Source organism: Tupaia chinensis, unplaced genomic scaffold (genome assembly GCF_000334495.1).
Source record: "Tupaia chinensis unplaced genomic scaffold, TupChi_1.0 Scaffold000052_1, whole genome shotgun sequence".
NCBI classification, from domain to species: domain Eukaryota; kingdom Metazoa; phylum Chordata; class Mammalia; order Scandentia; family Tupaiidae; genus Tupaia; species Tupaia belangeri.
In genome coordinates, this window is record NW_006159510.1 from 5,535,021 (window position 1) to 5,562,803 (window position 27,783).

General features: G+C 51.2%; 1 protein-coding gene across 1 annotated transcript in view; it reads left to right on the top strand.

Moving 5' to 3' along the window:
• Positions 1-727: 727 nt before the first annotated feature.
• FAM20C (FAM20C golgi associated secretory pathway kinase) overlaps positions 728-27,783 on the top strand; it is a 69,327-nt gene continuing 42,271 nt past the window's right edge. Inside the window, exons 1-3 of the mRNA XM_006141356.3 lie at positions 728-1,332; positions 3,098-3,276; positions 14,410-14,488. Coding sequence (XP_006141418.1) covers positions 728-1,332; positions 3,098-3,276; positions 14,410-14,488 — 863 coding nt within the window. The remainder of the gene's footprint in view (positions 1,333-3,097; positions 3,277-14,409; positions 14,489-27,783) is intronic.

The window sequence follows — 27,783 nt, forward strand, 5'->3', positions numbered from 1 at the left end:
GTTCGGTCGTGTGGGCGCTGCGCTCCCGGTACCGCCGCTGCACCTGCCCGGGGACCCCGCCGGCCCCTCGGTGCCCCCCTTTCCCGCCACTGCTCCGGCCCCTTTAGTCCACGCCGTCCTGCGCCGTCTCGGCCCCAGTCTCCCACGGATCTGCAGCTTGAGGGAACCGAATCCTGCCCGAAGGAACCGCCCCTTCTCCGCCCGCTTGCCCGGCTGTGTGCCTAGTGCGGCCCGCGAAGCCCGCTGAAAGGACCGTAGTGTGGATCGGATCGCGTCTCTCTGCTGCCACCACCCCCTGAATTCGTCGCCGGCCGGGATGGGCCGCCGAGTCAGGCCCTTGCGCGCCTGATGAGCACGGTTGCAGCCCCGGAGACCCCTGCTAGCCCCTGCGTGCGTGGGGCCTCACCCGGCTGCACCCCCTGCTCCCTGAGCACCCAGCTCTGCGGACTGAGGCCACTGGGCCCGGCCGTTGAAGGCGCGGCTGCTCCCGAGAGGCCGAAGGGGAACGGCCCCGAGATGGCCCGGAGAGCCGGCGTTTTGGCGGCGGGCGTCCTACACGTTGTCCGCGCCTGGGGACAGCCACTGAGCTGGTAGCTGTCCGGGCGCTGGATGGACCTTGACCCGCGAGGCGGTGAAGCTTTCGTGTCGAACCAAGGCTAGAGGGTCGCGGGCAAGAGCGCGCTGGGGTAGAGTGTCCTGAGTCCCAAGCCCACCGGTTCACGCGGCCATGAAGATGATCCTGGTGCGCAGGTTCCGCGTGCTCATCCTGATGGTGTTCCTGGTGGCCTGCGCCTTGCACATAGTGCTGGACCTGCTGCCCAAGCTGGAGCGGCGTGCCGCGAGGCCCCCCGGAGAGCCCGGCTGCTCGTGCTCCCAGCCCGCGGCCGAGGCAGCGGCGCCTGGTTGGGCCAAGGCGCGGGGCCGCCCCGGGGAACCTCCGGCCGCCGCCTCTGCAGCGGGCGAAGCAGGCTGGCCCAACAAACACACGCTACGCATCCTGCAGGACTTTAGCTCCGACCCTTCCTCCAACCTCACGTCCCACTCGCTGGAGAAACTGCCGCCCGCAGCCGAGCCGGCCGAGCGTGCTTTGCGGGGTCAGGATCCCGGCGCCCCGCGACCCCGCGACCCCGCGCACCGGCCGCTGCTCCGAGACCTCGGCTCCCGTCGGTCGGCACCGCCCCCTGGCCCGAGCATAGAGGGCTCGCTCTTAGCCAGGCTGTTCGAACACCCGCTCTACCGGGTCTCCGCTCCACAGCTAACAGAGGACGATGTCCTGTTTAACGTGAACAGCGACATGAGGTTCAACCCCAAGGCAGCGGAGAACCCGGACTGGTGAGTGGGGACTGGAAGGTGGGGACGGCCCCGAGATGGCCAGGTGGCGACAGCCCCAGACGCAGGGATCCCTAGAGGCTGAGGACCTCATGGAAGAGGCTGGGGGTTGGAGTGCCTTGTGGGGTGGGGCAGCATGCCGCCTGCACTCTGAGCACTGCCTTTGTCTCCAGAATGACTTCTTCCTTGAGAAGGGCTGCCTGGTGGTTTGGGAGCTGGATCCGCTGGTGTGGAGGGCTGGCTGGACACCTGGAACCAGGGGTGTATGGGCTCCGTTTACAAGGAAGGGTGCCAGCCAGCTCTGAGCACTGGCTGGGGTCATGGAACCCGGCAGTGAATGAATGAGTTGGTGGTTAGTGAAAAGGCACCTTCCCCCAGGAAGATACTGGACTGCCTGGTTTTCAGGTACTTGGGACATTACTCTGGATGGATACCTTCGTTTCTTGATGTGCCTAATGAGTCTTTTAAAACCAGTTACTGGGAACAAAATTCGCAGATTGTGCTGGCAGCAATGAGGCACAACAAAGGGGCCCTCCCAGCAAGGGTGTGGACAGCAGCTGGCCTCTAAAAGGTGCCATCTGCAAATGGGTGATGACTTTATAAAAGGCAAGAAGCCAGCCCAGAGACATTTTTTAAAAACCGTCTTGGCTTAAACCCTTCCCCCTAAGCCTTTCCCTCAGTCCCATGGATCAAAATAAGCAGATGCTTCACCCAGGAGTAGTGAAATATTAACTACCAGCAAGGCTAGAATAAATACCTGCAAAAGGTTGCCCAAGCAACAGAGGGGAAAGGCCAGGCTTCCAAAACATCCATGAAAATCCTTTCTCCCTGAAATCTGACCAGGCCCAGTGTTTTCTGTCTGAACAGACTGGGCTGTTTGGTAACCTCCAAGCTTTGTCTGCTGACCAGGTTCAAGGAAGTGCTCAGAAACTGGAGTCAGAGCAGTGGCCCTGGGCCTGCGACTCTCTGGGCAGTCCAGAGTGACCAAGCAGTGGGGGAGCTGGCTCCTGGGAGACTTCCAGCCCAACCCTCATGCCTGCTTTAGCACAGAACGTAGGACTGAAAGGGCCTCTCCTGCAGGTGAATCAGAGCTAAGAGTTCTGCTTGTCCCCTTAGCTCAGCAGAGTCTGTCCCTCCTCCAGACCAGCCCTTGACCCCAGGGATATAAGGACAGAGTACGTGGGCAGCAGGTCCTCAATTTAAGCCTGGTTGGACTGAGTGGCTGCCTTTTTCCTTTCTCCCCACCTAAGACTGCTCTCATTAAATCAAATTTAGCCTCTTGCATCATTCCTACCCCTGGTTGTTGAAACAAAAGCAGAGCCCAGGGAGGGTTTCTGACAGATTGGGCGTGCCTGTGATGTTCATGCAGTCTGTGGTCAAAGATAGGTTCTCTCCTCTGCTCCCAGGAAGGGCCTTCTCGCACCCTACGTTGACATCATACTTGTCAGGGAGTTTTGGTGACCCCGGGACAGACAGGGCGGATAGTGCTGACGCTCTGGGTTTAGTCTTGTTGTAGTTATAGCTGTCTGTGGCGTCTCCTGAGGGTAAATAAGAATTACAGGCCTTTAGATGTGTTATTAGTTGGTAGAACAACAGCCACAAAAGAAAGTGCAGACGGTGCAGGGGCTTCTTTGAGGAGAGGCACCTTTCAATAGCTCTGCATTTACTTGAACTCAGAGTTAACAACCTTGATGGCCAGGGTCATCTCCCCTTGTTTATCTCCTCTGTTCTTTTTCTGTTGACTTTGGATCATGTTCATTTTCTGTAGGCCACATGAAGGTGCTGAAGGTGAAGAATTCCCACCCACTGGGGAGGCAGCAGTGGACTCCTATCCCAACTGGCTCAAATTCCACATTGGCATTAACCGATATGAGCTATACTCTAGACACAACCCAGCAATCGAAGCTCTGCTGCATGACCTCAGCTCTCAGAAGATAACCAGTGTTGGTAGGTGCCCTTGGTGTGCTTCCCATGGTCATTGGTATGCTGGCTCGAGATGGTGTCAGGGCTGCTTAGGGCTGGTTTTCTTTATAGCGATCTGGGAAGCTGTTGCTCATTACTGGAGCATTACCTCCTGGGGCGATTTGCACAGGCTGAGGCGCCTGCATGGCCTCTGAAGGGAGGGATGGATGACTTAGATGCTCTCAGCTGTAGATGTGCTGCTGTTCTGTTGCAAGATGAGTGAGCAAGAAAAACCACAGCAGTTTTCTTACTGCACTGTGCTTCCTTACCTGAGTGGTCCTCAGGAGAACACCAAGTAGACCCCAGGTCCTCCCCTTCACAAGGAAACACATAGAGGGGCCACGGCCCCTTTCTCAAGAGTCTCATGCACTTGAGTCTTATGCACTCATTCTGCTTTTCTGCACACACCCCCAGCATGGTAGAGAGACACAGCTGAGAACTGAGGAGGCTGCTGATTCTGAACAGCTCTCCATCAGGGCTTGCGGAGAGGCTCGTGCATATTTATATTGATGGGAAGGAACCAGGTCTCCCTTCCGTCTAAGATGGAGACCCAAATGTCCAGGATGGAGCAGTTTGAAGGTGATGTCTCCAAATACTTTGTGATCTGCTGAATCAGACAAAAAAGTGCATCCATTTGCTAATTTAAGGAAACAGGTTGGCCCTTTGTGAATGCAGGTTTGGTGCCTTTGTCCTGGGCCTGTGGGTGATCTCTGCAAAGGTCCTTATGAATCACTGTGGCTCAGAGCAGTGGGCACTGGGCTGAGGCCCTGGAATGAGAAGAATTGCTCCTTGGGCTTTGCAAGAAGCTGCCTTGGATGCCCACAGCTGTGGGTGGGTAAAGAAGGCCTGAGAGAGCCCAAGGGCAGGCCTCTGCACATACATGTCATGGGCTAAGAATTCCAGGCACTATCTTTACATGTGTCTCACAAGCAGCTCTGGTGCTAACAGGGTCTAGTGACCTGGGTTCTATCTAGTTGCTGAAGTAGGGGAGTGGGTGTTACCTGTCAAGGCAAACAGATGAATTCTCTGGAGCTCTGTAAAGATGTTTCCTGCTTCCTCTGCCTGGGTGCCAAGTTATTTGCAGGGTACTCACCTGCCCTGGGAAAGTAGGAGTCAGAGCCTGCTCTCCACTATGTGATCAGTCCATCTTGAGAGCTGACTGGAGCAAACTGGTAGTCTGCTTTTCTCCTCACCTGCTGCCCAGGAGGAATCTGAATGCTTTTCCCCGTCCTAGGCCTTCGTGAATATCTCTTCCCTCTGCTCCCTTTGCAGGAGCCCATGGTGTCATGGGCTGTGCTGGGGAACAGTCATAGTCATAGTCACATGCGGTGTCCTTTTTGCTCCCAAGAATAGGGACAGCTGTTAAAAAAACTATCCAGAGCTTTGACCAACTCATTCATCCCCTCAGCAGATTTTACTGGGCACCTCCTGCAATTCAGCCTCCTTTCTGGGTAGTAGGGAGTTGAAGATGTATCTAGCCTCCACAAGGTCTGTTTCTTCCATGGATCTGACAGTCCCAGGAGTACAGGAGTTGCACCTGTGACAGGCTGACACCTAAGAAAGATGAATGCTTTCAGGCCGCAAAGTCATGCCCAGGAGCTTTTAAAGCATGTCTCCCCTGGGAGAAGAGTGAAGAGATCCTTCTGCAAGAAAGCTTCTGTTGTAGAGGGTGGGAAATGAGAACAGCATTTCACACTTAGAAAGGATCTTAAGGGAGTACAGTGCTCATGCTGAAGAGTCTCCTCTGTTGCTCTCCTTGTGAACTTCTCTTCAGCTCAGTTTCCTCATCTGTCAAAAGGGGCCAGGCCTACTAAGGAATATTGCAAGGACGGAATGATGTGGTGAATATGAGCAAGCATGTGAAGTGTTAACTACTGCTTTGTTTCTGGGCTGCATAGATTCCACAGGCTGGCCAAGCCCTTGGTGGGACTGTTCACTCTGTCTCCCAGGGACCATCCATCTCCCAGACTCACTGGACACCACTATGAGCAGAGGTGTGGGGAATTCTGCACCCAGGAGTTTCAGAGAGCTGCTATAGGGGGAAGGTCTCCAGGCAGCTTCACCTACCATAGGGGTCCCCCATCCATCCTGATAGACCTGGCCTTGGGACATCCTATGCTCTTAAGGTTACCCATCCCAGGACAATGGTACCTAGGTTGACTGACATCATAGGGAGGTGGACAGAGCCTGTAGTCAGGGCATCTCTAACCTTTCTGGGCCTTGGCCTGGCCGTGGGCCCTGAGGTAAGTCCTGTATCTCTCTGACTACTGAGGGGCTACCTAACTGATCTCACTCGTCCTCTGGACAAGGCTGGCTGAGCTGGCTCTATCTGGTATTCTTGGGAGCAGGGCCCATCCGAGGCCAGTCACTCTGCAGGTGCCGCCAGGTGTTGGCACATGGATTGCCAAATAGAGTCTCAGCACTGAGGTGGGACTACAGGTCTGGGTGTGAATCCTGTCTCTGTCAGTCTAGCCAGGGTGGTTTTGAGCAAACAGATTAACCTTCTAGTGCCTATGGTTTCTCCCCTGGAACACAGGGGTGGTTATCATCTAAATCCTATAACCTCCAACTCGCAAACCTATAATCCAGATCTGAATCTGAACTTATTTGGGGACAAAAACTAAATGGCCAAAGTGAGTAATAAATCCCATTTTTCTCTTTTAGAGTGAAGGTTAACATAGTCCTCTGAGGTACAGACTGTGTTTGATCATGGGGTTTTGCCCAGGCCCACACGGGGTCTTATGTGATACACACCATGTATGCACTACATGTGCTTTTGGTCACTTGAAACATTCAGAATTGCCAAACACTCTGTCCTCAGCATTTGTGAAGACCACTGACCTGTGATGTCTGCTTCACAGGGTGGTTGAGAGGCTGCAGTGGGTAAGTAGGAGTAAGGTGAACGCACAGTGGGGCAGCACACCTGCTGAGCAGGGCTTTGTGGGGAGCAGCTCTGCAGTGCAGGCCAAGGCTCCTCCTTCAGGGAAGCCCTCGCCTTGTTAGGGCCTCAGCCTCAGTGCTGGGATACTGTCCCTGCTGCCCGAGATTTGGAGATGCTCCTGGGTGAGCCCACAGTTCCTGAGGAGGCAGGAGACTCTCACCTGCAAGGTGAGCAGCTGTAGGAGTTACTCCAGGTATCAGGCCCATGTCCAGGGCCTGCAGAGAGTGGCACAGAGGGGCTATCCAGACCAAGCTGCCGTGTCTCCAGAGAACGTGTACAGCATTAAGCGAATTGGTTGGAAAGCGAGAAGTGGTTGTACTCTCCTCTAGCATCTGCCCCCTCGCCGTCCTCATTTCTCAGCCTGGCTGACCTAAGAACTGCAGCTGCTCTGGGGGCAGCTACTCTAAGGGCTCTTGTGAGGATGAACGTTCAGCTGGAAGTTTCAGTGAGAACCCAGTGGCTTGAGTGGGATAGCAACCCTCAGCTAGGTCTGTGGCGTGGGCGAGGAGGGTGTGGCAGTTGTGAAGGCTGGGGCTCCTGAGCAGGGGCTGTCTGCTGCCTGGCGGCCTTGGCACTGCTGTGACCCAGAACAGGGTGGAGCCTTTGAACCTCCATTCAACAATGAGGGCAACTAAAGCCTCCCAGAACAAGACACTTGTCCAAGGTGAGCCCCTCCTTGCTTTCAGCTCAGGGTTTTGTCCTCTCAGCCATCTGGACCCCTGGGGGGGGGGTTACTTTAATCTTCAAGTTATTCCTCTCACTATTATATGTTAGTCCAGAAATATTGTTGTCATGGAGAACGATGCTTGCAAGGTTCCTGAAGCCTTCTCTCAGAATGGTTCCATTAAATCTCCCCTGTTCGAACCACTTGATCCAATTCATGGAGCTCCGTGTGGCCTATAGTACAGCTGGTTACGGCTAGCAGAGATTTATTTATAGCTAGGCTCCTGGCTGCCTGGTAACCGGCTGTTGCCGCCTTTAAAGAGGCTTGGGATATTATCTACCTCTATACAGCTTGAAATCAGGCATGCAGCGCCTTCGGCTTGGGCCAGTGATAATTAAATCGCTATCATGCACAATTATGGATGCAAAGAATAAATGACACAATTAACTACTCTCTACTTGGAATTACTTTTAAAAAAAGAAGAAGTCACACTGGCATGTGGGGATTCTGGCAGCCTCTGGCCTAAAAAACAGACTTCACATGGCTCCATCCAGATCGGGACAAAGCCGGTGGTCGGGAGAACGTGTCTGAACAAAGGAAACTGACTCCGTGGGACAGAAGTCCTCAGCACTAATTGATCTGCCAAAAAAGGAAGAATGAATCCAGCTAGAATCTGGGACTAATTGGCGAGTGAGCTTCAAGGAACAAAAGGCTTTCAGCTGGGGCAGCCCACGTGAGGAGCTGCCTGTGGGTACCTGGGGGTGGGGGACATGGCAGCCCTTCTTGATTAGGGGGCGGGGCTCCTCAGAAGGCTTGGCCTTCTTTCCCACCCTTGGTGGCTGCTACCACTGCAAGCAAGCTCAGCGGACCCAGAAAGCGAGAACAGAAGATGCCCAGTCAGTCAGCTGCCCGGGGCCTAGTGTGGGAGGGGCCTTAGGTCATCCCAAAAGAAGGACAACAGCCACACACAAAGGACAATTTTAGGTGGTGCATGGCAGAGGTGGCAGCTCAGGCCCAGGTCAACCCTCTTTCCAGCCATGTAATGGAAGATCAGGAAGCAAAGCGTCAGCCCCAGCACCTGTCTTCTCTGCATTGAACAGAGACAGCAGCTGCAGCTGCAGTCACACATAGCTGTGGTGTCATGCATTTGGTATTTTTTAAATCTCGGGGATGCCGTGATCCAGCAGGGCCGGCAAGGCCTTGATGCAGTCAAGAGAACTATAGCTGAGCTTAAAGGAACCAACGGGGGTGGATGCCAATTGTGCGCTCATCAACATTCCTTCTAATTGCAGGGAGGGATACGTTTTCCAGCATGGCAAAGCTGTAGTTTCCCTTTTAAGTAAATACAACTTTCAAAATAAATGTGAGCTGCTTTAAAGAAAGGCAAAAAATAAATGACACTCCAGACTGGAAGCTGTTAGGGCAAAAGCGTCTCTCGAGTGTGGTATGCCAGACTGAAATTTGGGCAGTACTGACCTGGCTGCTGCCTCTAAGGCTGAGACCTCCAGAGGCCCCCCAGTGAGTGGAGGGCAGGTAGACCGAGGCCCAGAAAAATTTTCAGCCCTCAGCTTAACATTTTACAGGCTCTTATGTCAGAGCAGGTGTCCATAATGCCAGTCTGGGGTGCCCACCTCTGCCAGATGATTGGGGACACCACCTTAGGCCATTTTCCATGTGCTCAGGTCTCCTGATGCTGAAAGGTAGTGAGCATAAGGGGCTCTTTGGAGGCCCTGAAGTCTGGGCCATGTGGCAGAACTCCTGTCCAAGGCATGCAGGTGGGGTGGGGTGGGGTGGGAAGAACAGGGTGACCTAAGCCCTCCTGGATCATAGTCTCCAAATGTGAGCCATCCTTGGGCTAGACTCTTGTTCTCAGCACAAACACCAAACCCTTTTAATCTTCCAAAATAACATAACTTTACTCTAACTTTCAAAATAAGACAGTGGCTGTGGAAACAGTGGGGCTACCTACTTGACCACAACCCCGAGAACGGTAGTTGTCCTGTTTCACAGAAGAGATGATCAAGGCCAAGAGTGGCAATGTTGGCGTTTCCCACCAGCCACTGGGGGATGTCTCACATGTAGGCATGTGTGTGGTTCATAGGCCTTTATTATTACTTTTAAAAATGTTTGCCAAAGCATGTATACTCTTGCTGGAGAGAGACAGAGAGAGAAAGAGAGAGTAAGAGAAAGTGAGAAAGCATCCCCCTGCCCCCCATGAGGGGCGATCATATCATAGTCCCTTCTTCTTCATTTCCTCCTCATCTTGGGATTTTGGGCACACATGAACATGTGCCTAGCATGTTTTTTAAGCCTTGGCCTAAACTGTGCAGGACTCGAACCGTGCGGTCGGTCATGTGGTAATCCAGCTGTCTTAACTACCATACCACAGGCTGGCCCATCCATAGGCCTTTAAAATATAGAACTCGTTTGAAAGTCAGGAGCTGGCCTACCAAAATACAGACTGGTGTTCTTGCTACAGATAGGGAGACTGTTGGTTCCAGCCTTGTTCCCTCAGGAAATGAAGGCTGAGTGGTGGCTGTGTCATAGTCCCAGGGCCACTTACCCCCCCCCCACCTGTCCTCTGTGACTACCTGGTGCAGCTGTGAGGAACTACTGGCAGAGCTGGGCCCTACATTTCCTTGCCCCCCCTCCCTCTGTTAGAGTGTAGGATCTCCACCCCTGGTCCTTCCTCCTCTCAGGCCTGTTCTTGGTCCTTTCTTCAGGAACTTCCAGGTGGGTTGCCAGAACTGTGTGGGGGTTAAATGACTTGCCCAAAGTCATGCAGATTGGGGCCAGGTGCCAAAGTCCATTAGTATTCCTATAGTCATAGTCATTCTTCTTCTTTTTGCATAGAAAGTTTATATTCCGAAGAAATGTCAACATCTCCAAGGGTTCTTCCAAGGGGAGGACTACACATTAGCATTGCCCTCCTGTGGTGTGTTCCGGGGAAATACGGTCTGTGGTGTCCAGTGTCTAAGCGCTGGTGAGCATTATGAAATAAAGTACAGGGTGTTCTATTAGTGAGGTACTTGTTAATCATAATTAACTGACATTAATTAATGATGCATATTCATATGTATCTGGGGGATATGACTCTTCAGGGATGCCAGGGAAGATGCAGAGGGATTGTCTTGGGTCTAAAAATGGTAGGACTAACTAGAGGAGGTGGGCAGGGCAGGTGGGCTGGGGAGGGACAGCATGTACAAAAGGAGTGGTTTATCCAGCGTGCTGTTGGGGAGGAACAAGCTGGGAGCCCGATGTGTGTTGTGGCTCGATGATGGTTGTCTAGATTTGGGTGGTGGCTACAGACAGAGTTGCACGGATTCAGTGGATGAGTCAATGAGATTCATTCAGGGTATAGGTTGACTTCTGGGAACATGATTGGTGGGATCACCACTCAGTGGGGTCCCTCCCCAGGCTGAGGTGACCTCTGTCCACCCTGTCCAACTGGAGAAGCCCACCCAGGTGAGGGCATCCCCATCTGCTCTCATACCTGAAGCCTTTGCCCACATACCTGGGCTTCTCCTATGACCTTCTCTCCTAGTAAAGGGGTGGTGTTTCCTTGAGTCATGACCTTCTGTCTGTCTTGAAGAAGAAAACCTGGAGTTGCACTCTCCTACCCCAGGCCAGGTCTGTGCTCGGGCTCTGCCACCTGCTTGCCTCAACCTGCCTGCTTGGGCCCCTTTCTTCTGCGACAGTGGGGATGATCACTTAGCATGCGTCTGTGGGAAGCTTCACCGCTCGCCCACCCCAGGTGAGTGCTGTTAGCATTTGCCATGCTGCAAGGCAGTTTACAGTAAGGCCATATCTGACTTTAGAGCATAACACCAATCCTTTCGGTCGCAGACCCACTTGGTAAACTGAATGGTGAACCCAGGTCAGAACCCTTAGTCACTGAGAGGCTTTAATGCCCTTTAATTTCTAATTATTTATTTGCTCCATGGGGAGGAGCTGGTAATACAGGGTCAGGGATATAGCAATGCAGATGGGACTTGCCTCCAGAACAGCAATGATTAAATTGGCCGGATTTGCATAATATTTTGTTATTTTAAAAAACCCTGCATTACAAGTCCTGGAAAGAGCTGATGTACTATCCCTGATTGGTTCAGGAAGGAATAATTAAATCCAGTGACCCTGGTTATTAAATGGAAATGGGGACATCAAATAGGGCTTAATCGGGCCACTAATTTTTTAATCATCACTTCTTTTTTTCCTCTTACTAAAAACGTAATAAACATTCATTGTGGAAATGAAGAAAGCACAGATAAGGAATAATGGAAAATTTAAATCATCTGCAGTTCTATTCCTGAGAGGGACCACTGAGTTTTAAGGTTCCTATCTATACATCCCAATTTTAACAGCCATGCACTTGTATTCATATTTTTCAGAAGAAAATGGTTCATAGAGTATAAATGTTTTATAAGCTGCCTTGCTTAATAGTAAAAACATAAGCAGTTTCTGGATCACTACACATTCTTTGGTCTGGTTAAGAAGGTGGGATCATATTCTAATGTTCAGTGTTTTCATGCACTGCTCACCTGCCCTCAGGGCTGGGCATTTAGGTTATTTCCAGTGTTTTGGGGGGCAGTGACATTTGTTGCTGCTTTCATTATCCAGGTGAGGGCACAGCCTCAGAGAACTTCTCTGACAAACCGGGCCACACACTATTCTGGTAGCACGAGGAGTGCAGCCTCGTGTCCTGGGTTCCAAGACCAGGGCTCATCAAACACGGCAGCTGTCAGGGCCATGGCCAGAGCACACACTGCCTCGCAGGGCATCGGGGCATGTGGCCAGGCAGGATCTGGGCCAAGCTCTCAGTAGGAGTGAGGGCCACCGGATACTGGAGGGAGCTTCGCACTCGTGTGACATCTGCTGTGGGGAGTGAGCTTTGTTGGGTGCTGCTGTGGCCAACGAATCCTCAGCATGGCCCTGGGGCAGGGGCGTTACACCCCTACATTATAGGTGAGCAACTTGAGATGTGGACAGGTCAGATACTACAGCTCCCTACTTTGATTCTGACTTTTACACAACCCCATGAAGGGGGCCCCCATTGAACAGAAGGGGAAACTGAGGTCAAAGAGAAGACTACTCCAAAGTGCTAGCCTCGCAGTCCACATTCAGAAGATGCCTGACCCTTCCTGTGGGCTGTCAGGCTCAGACTCAGCCTCCTGCCCCAGCTCCACTCTGTGCCTAAAAAGATGCCCCCTTGCGGGTGGAGGCTCTAGCTTCTGCGCAGACTTTGGTTCATGTTCTCCCCCCATCCCTGGTATTCTGGGAGAATTCGTATCCACTGAATGATCTGTAGTGCGCCCAGGCCCTTCCTGATCCCCCGAACTTCAGTACCTACTGTTCCTAGCCGCTGTCTCAGGCCCTTCCTGCCAGCTGCCACATAGACGTCAGTCCCTTTGCGACAGTTCTTCCTGTCCTAAAGGAATGCCATCTGCTGGCACCCTCCCCAGCCTGCCACTTCTCCCAGGCTTCATGCCCCCCTCCCAAGCTTTGGTCCTCCCTGTCAGCACAAAGCCAGCCACACAGGCCTCTGTGGGTCCCCTCACGCGGAGAAACTGGAAAGCAGATGTGCGTCTGCTGGTGGCTGACTTTCTCACTTAGGAGACTGTCCTCACGTGTACACCTCCCCCGAGGGTCTCCAGGTATCTCAGTCACCTGCACTTACCTGGGCCTCATCATGGTCTCCTTGCTACCCCTCCTCAGCCATCCAGCTGCTCAAACGGAAACCCAAGGCTCAGCCTGGCCCTCTCCCCTACACCCCACACCCTTCCACCAAATGGCTCCTCAGACCCCAGAGGTTTCTTGGAGTTTTCCATCTCTAGCCTTGTAAATCCTCATCACCTCTTACAGGTGCCCCAGCCTCCCCACCTTTGGCTCCCACCCTCGGGCCCTGCAATCCCCTCCCGACAGCAGCAGCTAGAACAGAGTCAGCTCAGGTGCTACCCAGTGCCAGACACTCACTGCTCCTGGGGCCCCTCTGAGATCACTCTGCTCATGGGTCCCCTCCCTCCACCCTCCCATCCTCTGGGGTGTGTCAGCCCTTTGAAAGACTGGGCTCTGCCTCTGCTGGCAATGCCACCCCAGTGTGGTCAGGGCCAACCTCTGTCCCTCTTTCCGAGAGCAGCTTAAATGTCATCTCCCCAGAGCCGCTCCTGAAGCTGGCTGGCTTGGGCCCCAGCTCCCACATGTTCCCTCCTACCTCGTTCCCTCTTTACCTCTTAGGCTGAGCAGCCAGAAGGTGTCTTACTGTTTACAATGTGCTGTCTGTCCTACCCGCTCCCTGGATTCTGGTTTACATGTTACATGTACTGGTGCCTGGCAAGAGCACACAGGCCTCCAAACACACTGAACCATCCTCCTGCATGACTTGGCCCTGGTCAGTCTGCATGGTGTGACCACATCCTCCCCACCCTGTGTTTTGGGATGGCCTGGGGCCCTCACTGTAGCCAGCTGAACTCACAGGGATGCTCCAAGCCAAGGTCAACCTCTACCCCAGCAGGGGAATCCCCTTAATAGTTTGTATTTGTCTGTCTATTTAAGAAAAAAAAAAAAATCCAAGATCTGGAGAAAAGTGTCCTTTTGGGAATTCTCTAACCTTCTGAGTTGGTGAGGTGGCTGGTAGCCAGAACGATACTTCTAGAGGTCTCTACACCCTGATGGTGAAAGCTGCCTCTGATGAGAAGGGTGCTTCCTAGGACCAGCAGTTAGTGTAATGGCTATGCTGCTAGACTCCCACGTAGTTGACCACGGTTCGAGTCCCAGACCCAGTGGCTTAAGCTCATGGCGGGTGCGTGCGCATGCGTGCCCAAGATCCGAGAGGAGAGTGGAGGAGAAGGGATTGTTGTGTGGCCATCCCCTCTGGGGGGTGATTTCTTGCTTTCTATCTCTCTGTCTCTCTCTGTCTTTCTGGCGAGCACATGCACCCTATAGCAAAAATAAATAAATAAAAATTTTTTAAAAACTCTCAAAAAAAAAAAAAGAAAGGTGCTTCCTGCCCAAGAGCCTTCGAGGTCTCCTCAAGGTAACTGCAAATTCCAGAAACTTCTACTGGAGTGCTCACTCCCAGTTCTCCTCAGGCAAACCATGGTGTGCATGTGTGGGGGGAAGGGGCAGAGGGGCAGAGCTCTCATGGATGTGTGGATGAGTGTGTGGAAGTGAGTATATAAGTGTGGCTGGGTGTAGGTGTATACGGGTGTGTGGGGGGGAGGAGTGGGGCATTGCTGGGGCTAAACAGGCCTGGCCATCTTCTCTGGAAGCTAGAACCTTTTGTCTATGAATCAGACCATGCGGGAGAGTCTGCCTCCAGCTCTAATTGCTGAGTATCAATGAGGGTGGGAATGTCTTTACAGAAAATCTCAAACTTCCCATGCAGAACGGGGGACTGCTGGCCACTCCCAAGGAACCCAGCCTGGCCTATGGCGTAGAGCTGCCCCCTCGTTCACCTGGGAGAACAGGGGTCTAAGGGCAGCGAATGAGCCTGCTTCTCTTTCCTTCCTTCCTGCAGCCATGAAGTCTGGGGGCACGCAGCTCAAGCTCATCATGACGTTCCAGAATTACGGGCAAGCGCTGTTCAAGCCCATGAAGTAAGTGCCTGCGGCCTGTTGGGATTGGGCAGGGACGTGCTGGAGCCGGACATGTGCGGGTACCAAATTTCTGTTGGAAAGGGCAATGTTTCCTCCCAGAATGTTCGGGGTGAGCTGTGGGCAGCTACTCTTGACTCCCCTTATCATGGCAAAAGGGGCAACAAAGACAACCTTCACCTCCTTCCCTCTCCTCCCCCAGGCTTCCCCACCTCACTCCTTATACGAGTGAAACCGACTCGCGGGTCATCCTTATCCCTGTGAGAATAAGTATCTGTATTTGACTCAGGGAAGCTGGAATACGACTTTTACATCTTTCCACCATGCTCAGGAGCCCACGGCCTTTCCCCTAAAGGGTCAGGCAGGAGCTACTTGGGACTTCGTAGGGTGTGTGGTCTCTTCTCAGCTACTTGGTCTGCTGTCCTGCTCAATGCAGCCAGACATGATGTCTAAGTGGAGGGGGAACTGTGTTTCAATAAAACTTTACTTATAAAACTTGATGGTCACCTGAGATGACCGTCTGATTATACTTTGCCCTGTTCTAGATGAAATAAAAACCGTGTCACCAACGTCGATCTAGAAACCCTCTGTAGCACATGAGCATTTGTGGGGATGACAGAAGACAAGTTTTGGGGAGCTAGACCACCCAGGGGATTCCAATAGATGTTCATGGTCTGCAGTGTCCTCTCTGATCGTCATGAGACTTGGGTACCCGGGTGGTCATCTTCTGTTAGTCCCAAACAGGTCATCTTTGCACTGGCAAGAAAGATTTTCTTGTGCTTAAAGCACAGGTGGAAAACCAAAAGGGTCATGCAAGGAGGATCTAGGAGGCTATGGGCCAGGCAGGGACGGCAGCCAGCTGAGCCTGTGGGTCCCACCAGGAGCGGCCAGCTGTCTGCTAGTTCATTGGATCTTACCCATCTGGCCTGACTTCTAGTTTTCAAGATAAAATAGAGGGCCAGCCCCATAACTTTGTGGTCAAGAGAATTGGATCCTACAATGTCACCCACAGTCTCAATCTCAGCCCTGCAGCTTAAAAAACATGCAGGGCACATGTGCATGCATGCCCCAAATCCTGACAGGATGAAGAAATGGAGGAGAAGGGATTGTGGTGTAACCAGATTCCCCTGGAGGGGAATCTCTGTCTTTCTCTCTCTGTCTTTCTCTCTGGTGAGCACTTGTGCCCTCTGGCAATTAAAAAAAATTTTTTTAAAGAGATACGCTAGAAATATGGGAATATGGGTTTATTCCCCCACCCCTTAGTTTTAATGTTTACATTTTTAAAATGGTGGTAACTAATTCAGAAGCATTTAAAATATTTACCAGGTCAAATAATATATAGCTACTAGTTTGCAACTGTAGCTCAAGGCCTATTTTTGTAGTCAGGCTGTTTCTGGGCCTCTCATTTCTCTGCACAGATATCCTGAATAGGAAGGTACCCTGCCCTGGGCTTCCCAGAGAACGCACTGGACTGGCCCCAAATCCAGGCTGCTTGGGGCAGGTGGGACAAGACTGTCTGGAGGGCATTGCCCACCCTCCCAGAAAGAAAGCCAGGAGGAAGATGGCAGATGTGGGGCAGGGGGGCTTGAGATTACAGACCCTTCTCCCTATTCTGTGCATAGAAATGCAGTTCCTTATCTCCTTCCGAGTGTCCTGAGACAGGAGCTGCAGTGGGCTTGGCCTCAGAGAAAGACACTGGACACCGCCCTTTTATAACTGTGAGGCGTGGGGATAGCCAGCCCAGTTCACTACCCCCAAGAGGCAAGAGGGCCTACAGCTGGAGGGAGGGCAGCCAGCAGCTGGTGTGGGTTCCTTACAGAATGTTCTGGAGGGGTCTGTGGCCTAGAGAGGGATACTCCACCTCCTTGAGCTTCTTTACTCCTTCACTGGGGGAGGCAGGCAGGTGACAAATGGGTCTGGACAGGCGCCTGCTGGCCAGGCTCTTTCACTGGCAATTACAGGAATCTGGGGACAATAGCTGAAAATGACAATGTCTTCATCTCCCCTTCAACTGTACTTCAAGGGCACTGGCTCAGGCTTTGAGACAGATTTATGTTTCTCAGCTGGTGAATGCATTTTCCAAAGTCTAGCAGAATATTCCTAGGTATAGTCAGACCCAGAAGGAGTGGTCCTTGTCACCCCCTAGTTACAAGAAATTAAGTCATGGGGACCCAGGGAGGCCTATCCAGGAGCGAGCAGAGCGTGGTCTGGATTCCAGTTCTCGCCCTATTCCCATTTGCTCTCCTGTGTGACTCCTGAGGCTCTGGACTTAAAAAGTGTCCAGCCTGGTCGGTAACAACAGCCACGACAATGGCATTCTGAACTGCTACCCTGCTCGGGCACTTCGGTCCCTAGTGTTTCTTGGTCACCTACTAGCCCTGGGCCAGGCTCAGTGCTGAGGTTTTATACCTATAAGCCTTTATGTTGATTTCATTCTCACCATGACTCGAGTTGGAGGAGGTGTAGTGTACTGCCACATAAAGATGAGGGAACTGGGGCCTCGAGGAGGAGGGCAGATGGCCTAAGCGGAACCCAAGCGTCCAGAACCCTGATTCAGGGTGTCCTGCCTTTCCCCCGACAGCACTCTGGTCACGTGAGGGGCTGAGGCCAGAGGCCAGGTGGCCTGCCCATGATGGTAAGAGGTGGGACTGGGTGCCAGAGCTCCCTGAAACTTCCCACAGCTCCCTGCCCCCTGGAACACTGAGCCCCCAGCCTGTTTGTGGGAATCCCGCCTCTCCAGATTGGCTGAAGGTCGAGGCCATGAATGGACAGTTTAGGACTAGGCTGTGCCTGGGTGTGGCAAAGGCTGGTGTGAAGAGTGGGTTTATTGAGGCAGGATTAAGAGGGTAGATATGAAAACAGAGTTGAGAATCCTGCAGTGGTTGAAAAATTGAGGCCTGGGAGGAGAAAGAACACACTCAATTTGGGTCGAAGCAAAGCCTGGTGGGAGGTGGGGGCAGAGGTGGGAACCTACACCACCGGCAGGCACAGTTTTCAGCCTACTGACACCATCCCTCTGGGCTTGGTCCTCTTGATGTCCTCCCAAGGTCAGGTCCAGCCATTTCTTGGCACTCAGGCCCCTTCTCCACCATGCCCCAAGTCTGCCATCGATTGTGGTTCCATTGCCAGCAGCCGTTCACTCCTCTGCTGACCTCAGGGGTGTGCCAGGGCCGGGTGTGGGGAGGAGGGTACCTTGGTCCCTAGTGGCTGCGATATGAATACAGAAACAGCTGTGGTTCATGACCACAGCTTTAAGAAATTAAAATCCATGATTAATAGGTCTCTTGAAGAAAGGACTGTCTTCTATGAGCTCACAATAGCTTTGTAAATTCTCATTATGATATTATGAATTAATTAGATAAACACAGCGTGTTGCTTCCGAGATCGTCAAGGATGTAAGTTGAGAGGCTTGAGCTGGGCCAACGCTGGCCAGGTGGGGGCAGGGCCTGGGAAGGCTCTTAAAGTGTAACATACATGGTATGAGGGTCATCTTTAACAGTTTTAGTGCTTAGATATTTTAAAAATTATTTATTTGATTTTATTTGCCATTATTATTATTATTTTTAAGTTTGCTCTATGACATGTACACTCACCAGAGAGAAACACAGAGGGAGAGAAAAAGTGAGAAACCAAGTCGCCAGGTCTGGGACTCGAACTGTGTGGTTTGTACTTAAGGTCCAAGCACCTTAAGCACCATGCCACCTGATGGCCCCAGTGTTTAGATATTTTTAATAGTCATTGAAAACCACATATAACTAGCACATTAGTCCACAAGCTCCTGGATATTATTGCTTTAGGATTAGATTATAATAATCAAGTAGTTTTTAAAAACAACTTTATTAAGATATAATTCACATACCACTTCGTTCATCAACTTAAAGCCTATAATTCAATATTTTTTATGAACTTTTAGAAATTTTCTATCCTTTTCCTCCTTTATCCATAACAGAGTGTGTGCCCACTCATGAGAGAGAAAGAGATGAATACCCCCCACAGGGTCTGGTCACTCCCTTTCCTCCAGTCCTCCAGCCCATGGGATCTTAGGCATGAGCATGTGCCTGGTGTGTTTCAGGCTGACTATGGCGGGGATTCGAACCGGTGGCTGCTATGTGGGATCTAGCAGTGCATTACCACCCTGCCACAGAGCTGGCCCAGTCATTTGTAGTACAAAGTTGTATATATATCACAACAGCCCATTTTAGTCCATTTTCCATTACTTCAAAAAGATACCCCATACAATTTTGCTGGTATTCCTCTATCTCACCTTGTCCCTTCTTTAGCCCCAGACAACCTCTAATCTGCTTTCCATTTCTTTGAATTTACTTATTCTGCATGTTCATGTAAATGGCATCATTTAATATGTAGTCCTTGGAGACAGGCTTATTTCACTTAACATCATGTTTTCAGGGTTCATCCATGTGATAGCGTGGATCAGTAATTCATTTCTTTTCATTGTTGAGTAATAGCCCAATGTATGTGTATGCTCTATTTTGTTTATCATTCATCTGTGGATGGGTGTTTGGGTTATTTCTACTTTTTAACTATTATGAATAATGCTGCTTTGAACATTCATGTGTGCATTTTGTGTGGATATGTTGTCTGTTCTCTCCGTTTTTTAATTTTAATTAATTATTTATTTGTTTATTTTTGGAGAGGTTTTTGCTATAGGGCACGTACACTCACCAGAAAGAGCGAGACAGAGAGACAGAAAGCGAGAAATCATACCCCAGGGGGGTGGCCATGCCGCAATCCCTTCTCCTCCATTCTCCTCTTGGGATATTGAGCATGCACGCACATGCACCTGGTGTGAGTTTAAGCCGCCGGGTCCAGGACTCGAATTGCGGTCGACTACATGGGAGTCTAGCAACATAGCCATTACGCTAACCGCTAGCCCCTTCTCTCCATTTTTCACCTAGATGGGGCCGCTGCATCTTACGGTAACTGTGTTTAACTGTTGGAGAAACTGATATTCTGCTCTCCACAGCAGCTGCGCCATTTTGTGATCCCACCATCACTCTACAAGGGTTCTAATTTCTCTACATCTTTGATGACACATGTTACTATCTGTCTTTTTGATTACAGGCATCGTAGTGGATATGAAGAGGTATCACTTGGTGTTTTTGACTTGCAGTTCACTAAGGACTAATGATGTTGAACATCTTTCCTTGTGCTTATTGGCCATTTGTATATCTTCTTTGGCAAAATGTCTATTCAGAACTTTTACCTTTTTTTTTAGTTGGGTTGTCTTTTTGTTATTAAATTGCCAGAGTTCTTTATAGGGACCAGTAGTTGGCATAATGGCTATGTCGCTGGACTCCCACGTAGTCAACAGTGGTTCAAGTCCCAGACCCGGTGGCTTAAACTCACACCAGGCGCGTGTGCATGCGTGCCCAAGATCCTGAGAGGAGAATGGAGGAGAAGGGATTGCAGTGTGGCCATCCCCCCTGGGGGGTGATTTTTTGCTTTCTGTCTCTCTGTCAAGCACACATACCCATAGCAAAAATCTCTCAAAAAAAAGAATTCCTTATGTATTCTGGATATAAGACCCTTATTACATTTGTGGTGTCCTTTGAAGTACAAGCTCTTAATTTTTAGGATGTCCAATTTATTATTTTTTTCTGTTGCTATTGCTTGTGCTTTTGGTGTGGTATCTAAGTGTGATATTGAAGAAATGTTATCTGTTAGGTAATTAGTGGTGTAAGTGACCTTGGGCTTGCCAAGTTAGCACTGTGGAGGATTTGGGAAATGCTAGTATGTCTACAGAGTGGCAGGCCTGGTGCAGCTATTTCTGCTGTGTGACCTCTCGTACACACTTTCCCTTTTCTGGGTCTCATTTTGCCCATCTGCCAACAACGGAATTGCGAAAAGGGGTCTTGGCCCTTCTAGGTTTTAGCTGTACTGACTTTGTTTAGGAGACAGGACGTTAACTGTCTCAAGGAAGCTACAAGGAGCTCGGTGGTTTAGCGAGGTGGGGTGGAGTTGGGTGGAGTGTAGGCTCTTTACAGCAAATTTCAACCTGCTTCTTGGAAAAGACCTTCCAGGCATGCCCATGGCTGCCCACAACACTGGCTACGACAGCCTTTCGGCAGAAACACTCAGCCACTCCACAAGCATGTACAAGCCCTGGGCCACCCTTGAGCCAAGCTCTGTGAGTGTAGCCATGACTCAACCTAGCACTCCTGGAGAGGCCACACAGGGCTCTGAGGAGGCCATACTCCAGGTGGTCTCTGAACATCTCTTACCATTATACTCTCCTTGGAAGCAGAGATCAGTGGGTGTTTGGCCTCCCAGGGCATCTCCAGGACGAGGGGCCTGGTTCATAGCTGGCTCTCCCAGGATGTGTACGGGTGGTTGAGAGGATAGTGATGGTGGGATATGAGCTTGCAAGCAGGCCTCCAATGCACCTGAGAAAGGCCAGCTCTTAGGAGGACAGCTCATGCAATAGTTCTTAGAAGGTAGCCAGGAGGGTTTCTCAGAAGCAATTCCAGCTGAGGCCTGAGACTGAGTGTGAAAGTTGAGTGAAGGTCAGCCCAGAAGAATAGTCTGGACTAAAACCCCCAAGTCAGAGAAGGTGACACCTTCCAGACTGAACAGTTTCCTGGGGCTAGGAGCTGTGCTGTCCAACACGATGGTCTACGCAGCAGACCCCTGTGGCTATTTCAGTTGAAGTTAATAGATAGTGAAAAGAAATGAAAATGTTGGCTCCCCCATCTCTCCAGCCACATTCCAAGTGCTCAGTGGTACACATGGCTAGTGGTCCCGTATTCAACAGTGCAGTTACAGCACGTGCCTGCTGTGCAGGAAGTTGTGCCGGACAATCCTGAGCTTGAACACAGCATGTCAGGGAGGAAGAGAGAGAGGTAGTGGAGGCCAGCCCTCTGGGTGTTCAGGGCTGGGTGTTTGGTTTGTTTTCCAGGAGCAGCGGTGGTGTCAGAAAGGCTGCTCCTGGCCCTGTGTGAACTGGATGCTCCCCCTCTGCTCTTGCCAAGGGGGCCAGGGGTGCTGGGAGGCCTCAAGCCAGCTGAGATGATCGCGTGAGGATGGATTTAAGAGACATGGAGAAGCACATCTGCTGGCAGTAAGCACATCTGCTGGAGAAGCACATCTTTGGGCGCTAATGTCATGACTAACGTGGTGGCACTGAGGGAGTGAAGGCTTCAGCCAGAGTGACATCAAGGCAGAGGAGGTACATGGCACCCAAAGAGTAGAGGAACGAGGCTGGGCCAGGGCCTGGCTCTGCTGCTCCCTTGCTGTGCAACTTTGTCTAATCCACTGCCCTCTCTGGACCTTAGTTTCCTTCTGCTGTGCAAAGCTGGAGTATGAGGCTGAGGGTCTCCACCCTTCCCAGCCCTACAGATTTCAGGGACGAAAGGTCAGTTCCCAGTAATGTGTTGAATTGTAAATTTTGTGGGGCTCCATGGAGCCCCTGTGGTTCTGTCCCCAGGATTAATCCTTGCCCCTTGATGATTTCTGGGCACTCTCAGGTATTAAGTTCTTGCTCCCAGACATTAGCAGGAAGAGGAACATTTGGTGCACTTGCGCAGTGGCTATTTAGAGCACAGCAGCTGTATGCTTTGGGCACTCCTAGGCTGCAGAAGCGCATCTGCTCTGGTCACCTTATAGCAGTAGCTTCCGTCACTGCCTGGTGCCTGGCCAGGCAGGTCCCGAGGTCTGTGAGGTAACCTCCACCCCAGTGCTAAAATGCCTCTGTGCCTATGTGTGTGGGTTGGGATCAAAAGTGTCCTCGGTGGCACTAAGGAAAGAAAGACACAGCCGTGCCCGTTGAAGCTTCACAGGGAAAAAAACAACTTCAACCATAAGAACACTCCCACCAGTGTTGAAAATCAAATTGCAGGTGTCCTACAGATCTGGCCCTGCTTGCAAAAAGAGGCTCAGTGAAGTTTGAAATGGGTCATTTGGAGACTGGCTTGATGGGCACTTGTGATTGGTGAAAGCTGGGAATGGGGAGGTTCCCTAAAAGAGGCCTCAACCCACATGACCAGGTAGAGAGAAAAGGTTGTGGCAATAAACACAGAGTCCAGGGCTGAGCAGGCTTATCAGGACCAGGCCCTGAGCCGAACCCAACACTCGAGTGGCTTACGTCGGCACCTCAAGCACCCTAAGAGGAGGTTGGGGTATCCCGTGGACCTTATGGATGAGGTGATCAAAAGTTGGGGGCGAGGGAAGGTGAGCTGGACCAGAGCCAGCACTGAGTCAGCCCCCAAACCGTGTGGCCGACTGACCTCAGCACAGTTGGGTGATGTTTGTGTCCTTCAGGTCTCAATGTGGGCAGGGGCCAAAGGACTACAACAGTTCTCATCAAAGCGTAGAGTGATTGCTTATTTCTTTAATTTATAACAACTGAGTTCTACACCTACATTGGATTTAGGGCCCAGTCACATCCAGTGACTCCTTTTATCTTGATGCATCTATAAAGACCCTGAGGTTCTGGGGGTTAGGACTAAAACATATCTTTTTGAGAGACACCGTTCAACCCATCATAACACCCAACGAAGACATATATTCTTTGTGTCCTCAGTACCTCTGTTCGGTTCCAGTTGACAAAGGTAGTAAAGAATTTCAATCTTTACTATTAAGCAATTCACCCACCAATCCCCACGTGGGATCTCTTTCTCCGTGCTGTACAGAGAGATTGGATTAGACAGAGAGCAAATATTGTAAGTGTCGGTAACATCCAATAAAATTTTGATGTTACCAGCACATAATAATTTCCCATCTCTTTCTCTTTCCTTACCCTTTAAAAATTTATATTTCTATTGAATTAGAGCATTCATAGGGAAATGCACACTCATCCTAAGTGTACATTTCAGTGGCTCTCCGCAAACTGAACTGGGATCAAAACACAGGACCTGACAAGCTTCCAGGACCTGCTCAAGCCCCTTTCAGTTACTGTTGCCCAAGGATAACCTCTTGTCTGACTTGCAGCAGCAGAGAGTGCCTCTGCTTGTTTTTGTTCTTATGGAAGCATGGGGAGGGGGGAGAGAATCCTGCAATACCTACATTATGGAGGTGGGATCCCACATGCCTATTCCAGACAAGGGGGGTGGGTCCCGTGCTACCTAGGCCAGGCCCTGAATGCAACACTGTCTCTGAGACGCACTGTGCTGTGTGCCATTGCTCATTCGTTCTCATCACTGACTCATATTCCATTGTGTGAATATACTCCAATGCATTTGTCCATTCTTCTACTGATGGACATTTAAGTAGGTCCCTTACAGTTTGGGGATATTATTAATAAAGTCTCTATGACAATTCTTATACTTTCGGTAGACTTGTTTGGGAGGTAGGCATAGCCAGGAGTGAAATGGTGGGCCATAGGGTAGGGTTATGGTCAACTTCAGTAGGTCTTGTTAAAGTTTTCAGAAGGCTGTACCCACTTACACTTCAGCAGCACAATGTGAGAGTCCTCACATGGTGGTACTGAGGCTGGATTCCCAGTCTGTGTTTGCTGTATGGGGCTGCATGGGACTCCCCAGGGATCCCTAAGGACAGGCATAATCATTGTTCACACAGCCTGGAGATGCCATGGATCTGTAAACGTTACACGCAGCAAATACTGACCCCATGTCTGGGCAGCCTAACTGTTGTAGCCCCTAAGTCATCCTTCTCGTTGGTAAGGGGGCACAGCTCCTGTCCAGGGCAGCACCTGCTGAGCCACCTGTTCCTGCCTTTTGGTCTAGCACTTGGTCCTGCACGCCTTGGTCTGGTTTGCTACAAATGAGCATCCTGGCTTCTCATCCCACCACCAGCTTGTCTTTTCCTCCATTAATACAGCTCTTCAAAGCCACTACACAGAGCTGTGACTGTGGCTCCGGGCCCGTGAGAGTCCTCACATGGTGGTACTGAGGCTGGATTCCCAGTCTGTGTTTGCTGTATGGGGCTGCATGGGACTCCCCAGGGATCCCTAAGGACAGGCATAATCATTGTTCACACAGCCTGGAGATGCCATGGATCTGTAAACGTTACACGCAGCAAATACTGACCCCATGTCTGGGCAGCCTAACTGTTGTAGCCCCTAAGTCATCCTTCTCGTTGGTAAGGGGGCACAGCTCCTGTCCAGGGCAGCACCTGCTGAGCCACCTGTTCCTGCCTTTTGGTCTAGCACTTGGTCCTGCACGCCTTGGTCTGGTTTGCTACAAATGAGCATCCTGGCTTCTCATCCCACCACCAGCTTGTCTTTTCCTCCATTAATACAGCTCTTCAAAGCCACTACACAGAGCTGTGACTGTGGCTCGGTCCCTGCCGGTGAGGCAGGCCACATTAGAGAGCTGTTTCCCATAGTCACGTATTTATTTGAATTACTCTGTGCTGGTGATGATACTGGGTAAGTGTGCGGAGCTGGGTGACTATATATAGTTGGGTCACAGGGGATAGTTGAGCGACAGTGGGTAGTGGAGTGGTGGTAGGTGGTTAAGTGTCTGTAGGTAATTGGATGACTATGAGTAGTTGGGTGGTTGTGGGCAACTGGCTGATGTTGCATAGGTGGCTGTGGATAGTTGGGCATTTGTGGGGAGGTGGGTGTTTGTGGTGGTTGAGTGTCTATGGGCAGTTGGGTGATGGGTAGGTGGATGACTGTGGATAGTTGGGTGTTTGGGTAGGTGGGTGTTTATGATAGTTAAGTGGCTGTGGAAAGTGGTTGGATGAGGGCAGTTGGATGTTTGTAAGTAGTTGGATGTTTGTGGGCAGTTGGGTGATGTTGGGTAGGTAGGTGGCTGTGGGTGGTTGGGTGTTGTGGTAGGTGGATGGCCGTGAGTAGTTGGGTGTTGTGGTAGGTGGGTCACTGTGGGTGGTTTGGTGTTGTGGTGGGTAGGTGGCTGTTGGTAGTTGGGTGTTGTGGTAGGTGGGTGGCTGTGGGTAATTGGGTGTCTGTGTTAGGTGGATGGCTGTGGGCCATTGATAAAGCTCTTTAGCACATACCTATGTTTGACCTTTACAACCACCCAGATGGGGGACTATTTTTATTATGAACTCTCCTTCTCAGAGGAAGAAATTGAGCATCAGAAAGTTTAAACAAAAACAGGGCAGGTGGCAGGCCATTAGTGCAGGGTCCCAGACTTCTGGTTCCAAGACCTTTTAGGAGTCATTACTCTGAAGACAGGCTGGCCTGGGAGTCGGCTCCTCCATGTGAACCCTGGGAGTCTTTCCAAGGAGGCTCTCCTCCTCTGCTCTTTTCAGCCTGAGACTCTCTGGAGATGCACCACTTGGCAGTGGGGCCTTAATGACTAGAACTTGTCTCATGTTTGTTGAGCTGGGCTCCCACCCCAGAGTCCCAGCTGCCTTGATTTTCCCTATTTCCCAAGGAGCAAGGCTTTGGCCTGGCATCTGAGACTAAAACTAGGCCTCATTCTATGGGCTTCAGGGCCTCCCTGCTGTTGTCTAGTTTTCTTTTTTTGCAAAGAATAGAGACTTACGTGTATATCTATGTATATCTGGGTCTCCCAGAGAAACTGCCTGAGAGCAGCTGTTCTGAGGCCCAGGAATTCCTCACAGCCAAACGCATAAACAGAAGCAACTGCAGAAAAACGTGCAGCCCCCAGCTATTGACTTCTGAGTGCAGATGCCCCAGCCCTCTTCCTGGCTCTGATTAAGCGCAACTCTCCGGGGCCTGGCCTCTGGGCAGCAGGGTGTGAGCAGTGAAGAGGGATTAGAGGAAGGGGAGCAGGGCCACCATGAATAACCTCACCCTCTGCAATATCTCATCAGTGTGAAGAGGTACCTTGTCCCCTCTGGGCAGCTCCCCTAGACCCAAGCTGGCACCTCCCCCATTGTGCTGACAGACTCTCAGGGAACAGGATGCTGGCTCTCCCCAGTGGGGTGAGGCCTGGGGTGCTGGCACCAGGTATCTTCTGTCAGGCAAGGGACCATGCACTGGCCACTAACCACCACCCTGCTGAGGCTGTGAGAGAAGCTGACACAGACCTATGCCTGTGCTGACCCTGGGCTTCTGCAGGACTTGTGTATGGTTGGGGGTATTACTTGGGTCATGTGCTAGGTCAGGCCCCTCCTGGGTTAGAAGTGTTGGCTCCTATCGCTTTCTCCAGGCTAGATACTATGGCCCGCAGACTGGCTCCTCGTGACCTGAGCCCCACTGGTAGCCCCTTGATGATAGAACCTCTTGTGGCTATTGTGAGCAGAGTGTGGGTAATGTGCTCCCGGGCCAGGAACCAGTTCTCTGGAACCTTGAGGCATGTGCTGCTCTAGGGATATCACAGGCAGGCATCCCTGGGCAATGGGCTCAGGATCCAGAGGATGTTTGTCCCTGACATAGCACCTGGCAGTCACCCAGCACCGGGAGGCCTCCCCTTCTTCCTTGCCTGGAGCATCTGGGTAGATTCTCTATGGCTCCTTCATGGTCCCCACAACAGCACAGTCATCTAGGAGGGGCAAAGTGCAGGAGCTAAGAATAAGAGGGTTTAACCACAGCTGGACCCCATGCCTTACTGTATAAGCACTGCCGTTGCAGGCTATCTCCACTTACCATTTTTACAAGGAGAGGATTTAGAGACCAGATGGATGCTTTGCTGTGACTGACCAAGAGTGGCCTCCCCTAAAGGAGGAAGGGCCTAGGCTTCATGGTGCAAGTCTGCTCTGAGAGGGAGGTGTGTCCACGTTCTTTTTTGTTTGTTTCTTTAAGGTTTTTGCCATCGGGAAGGCACACTAGCTGGAAAGAGAGGTTGAGAGAGAAAGTGAGAAATTACCCCCTCAGGAGGGATGGCCACACCATAATCTTTTCTCCTTCATTTCTTCCTGGGATTTTAGGCATGCACACACACACGCCCAGTATGATTTTCAAGCCACCAGGTCTGGGACTCAAATTGTGATTGACTATGTGGGAATCTAGCACCTTAACCACTATGCAACCTGCTGTTCTCATGTCCACGTTCTCTAATTGATGTTTTATTAATATTCCCATTAGATAACTCATACCCGATCTCATACATTGGGGGCTGAGGCCTACCATCACTTTCTGGGCCTCTCAGACACTTTGTGGAGTGGTCATGTGCGATAGGGAGTGGCGGGAAGGGTTCCACACCTGGCTCTGTCACCTACGGGCAGGCTCTTGAACTGCTTGAGAATTAGTGTTCTGGTCTATAAAACGGGATCACACAAGTTGCATAGTAGAACACGCTGAAACACAAGTCCAGTCACCCTGGCAGTTTTTCTCTCTGAACCAGGGTAGAATTTAAGCATAACTAGCATAGCTAGGGGCAATTCTGACAGCTCTTCACCCACTGGCTGAGTCTTCTCCCCTTGCCCAGCCACTGGCAGGCCCTCCC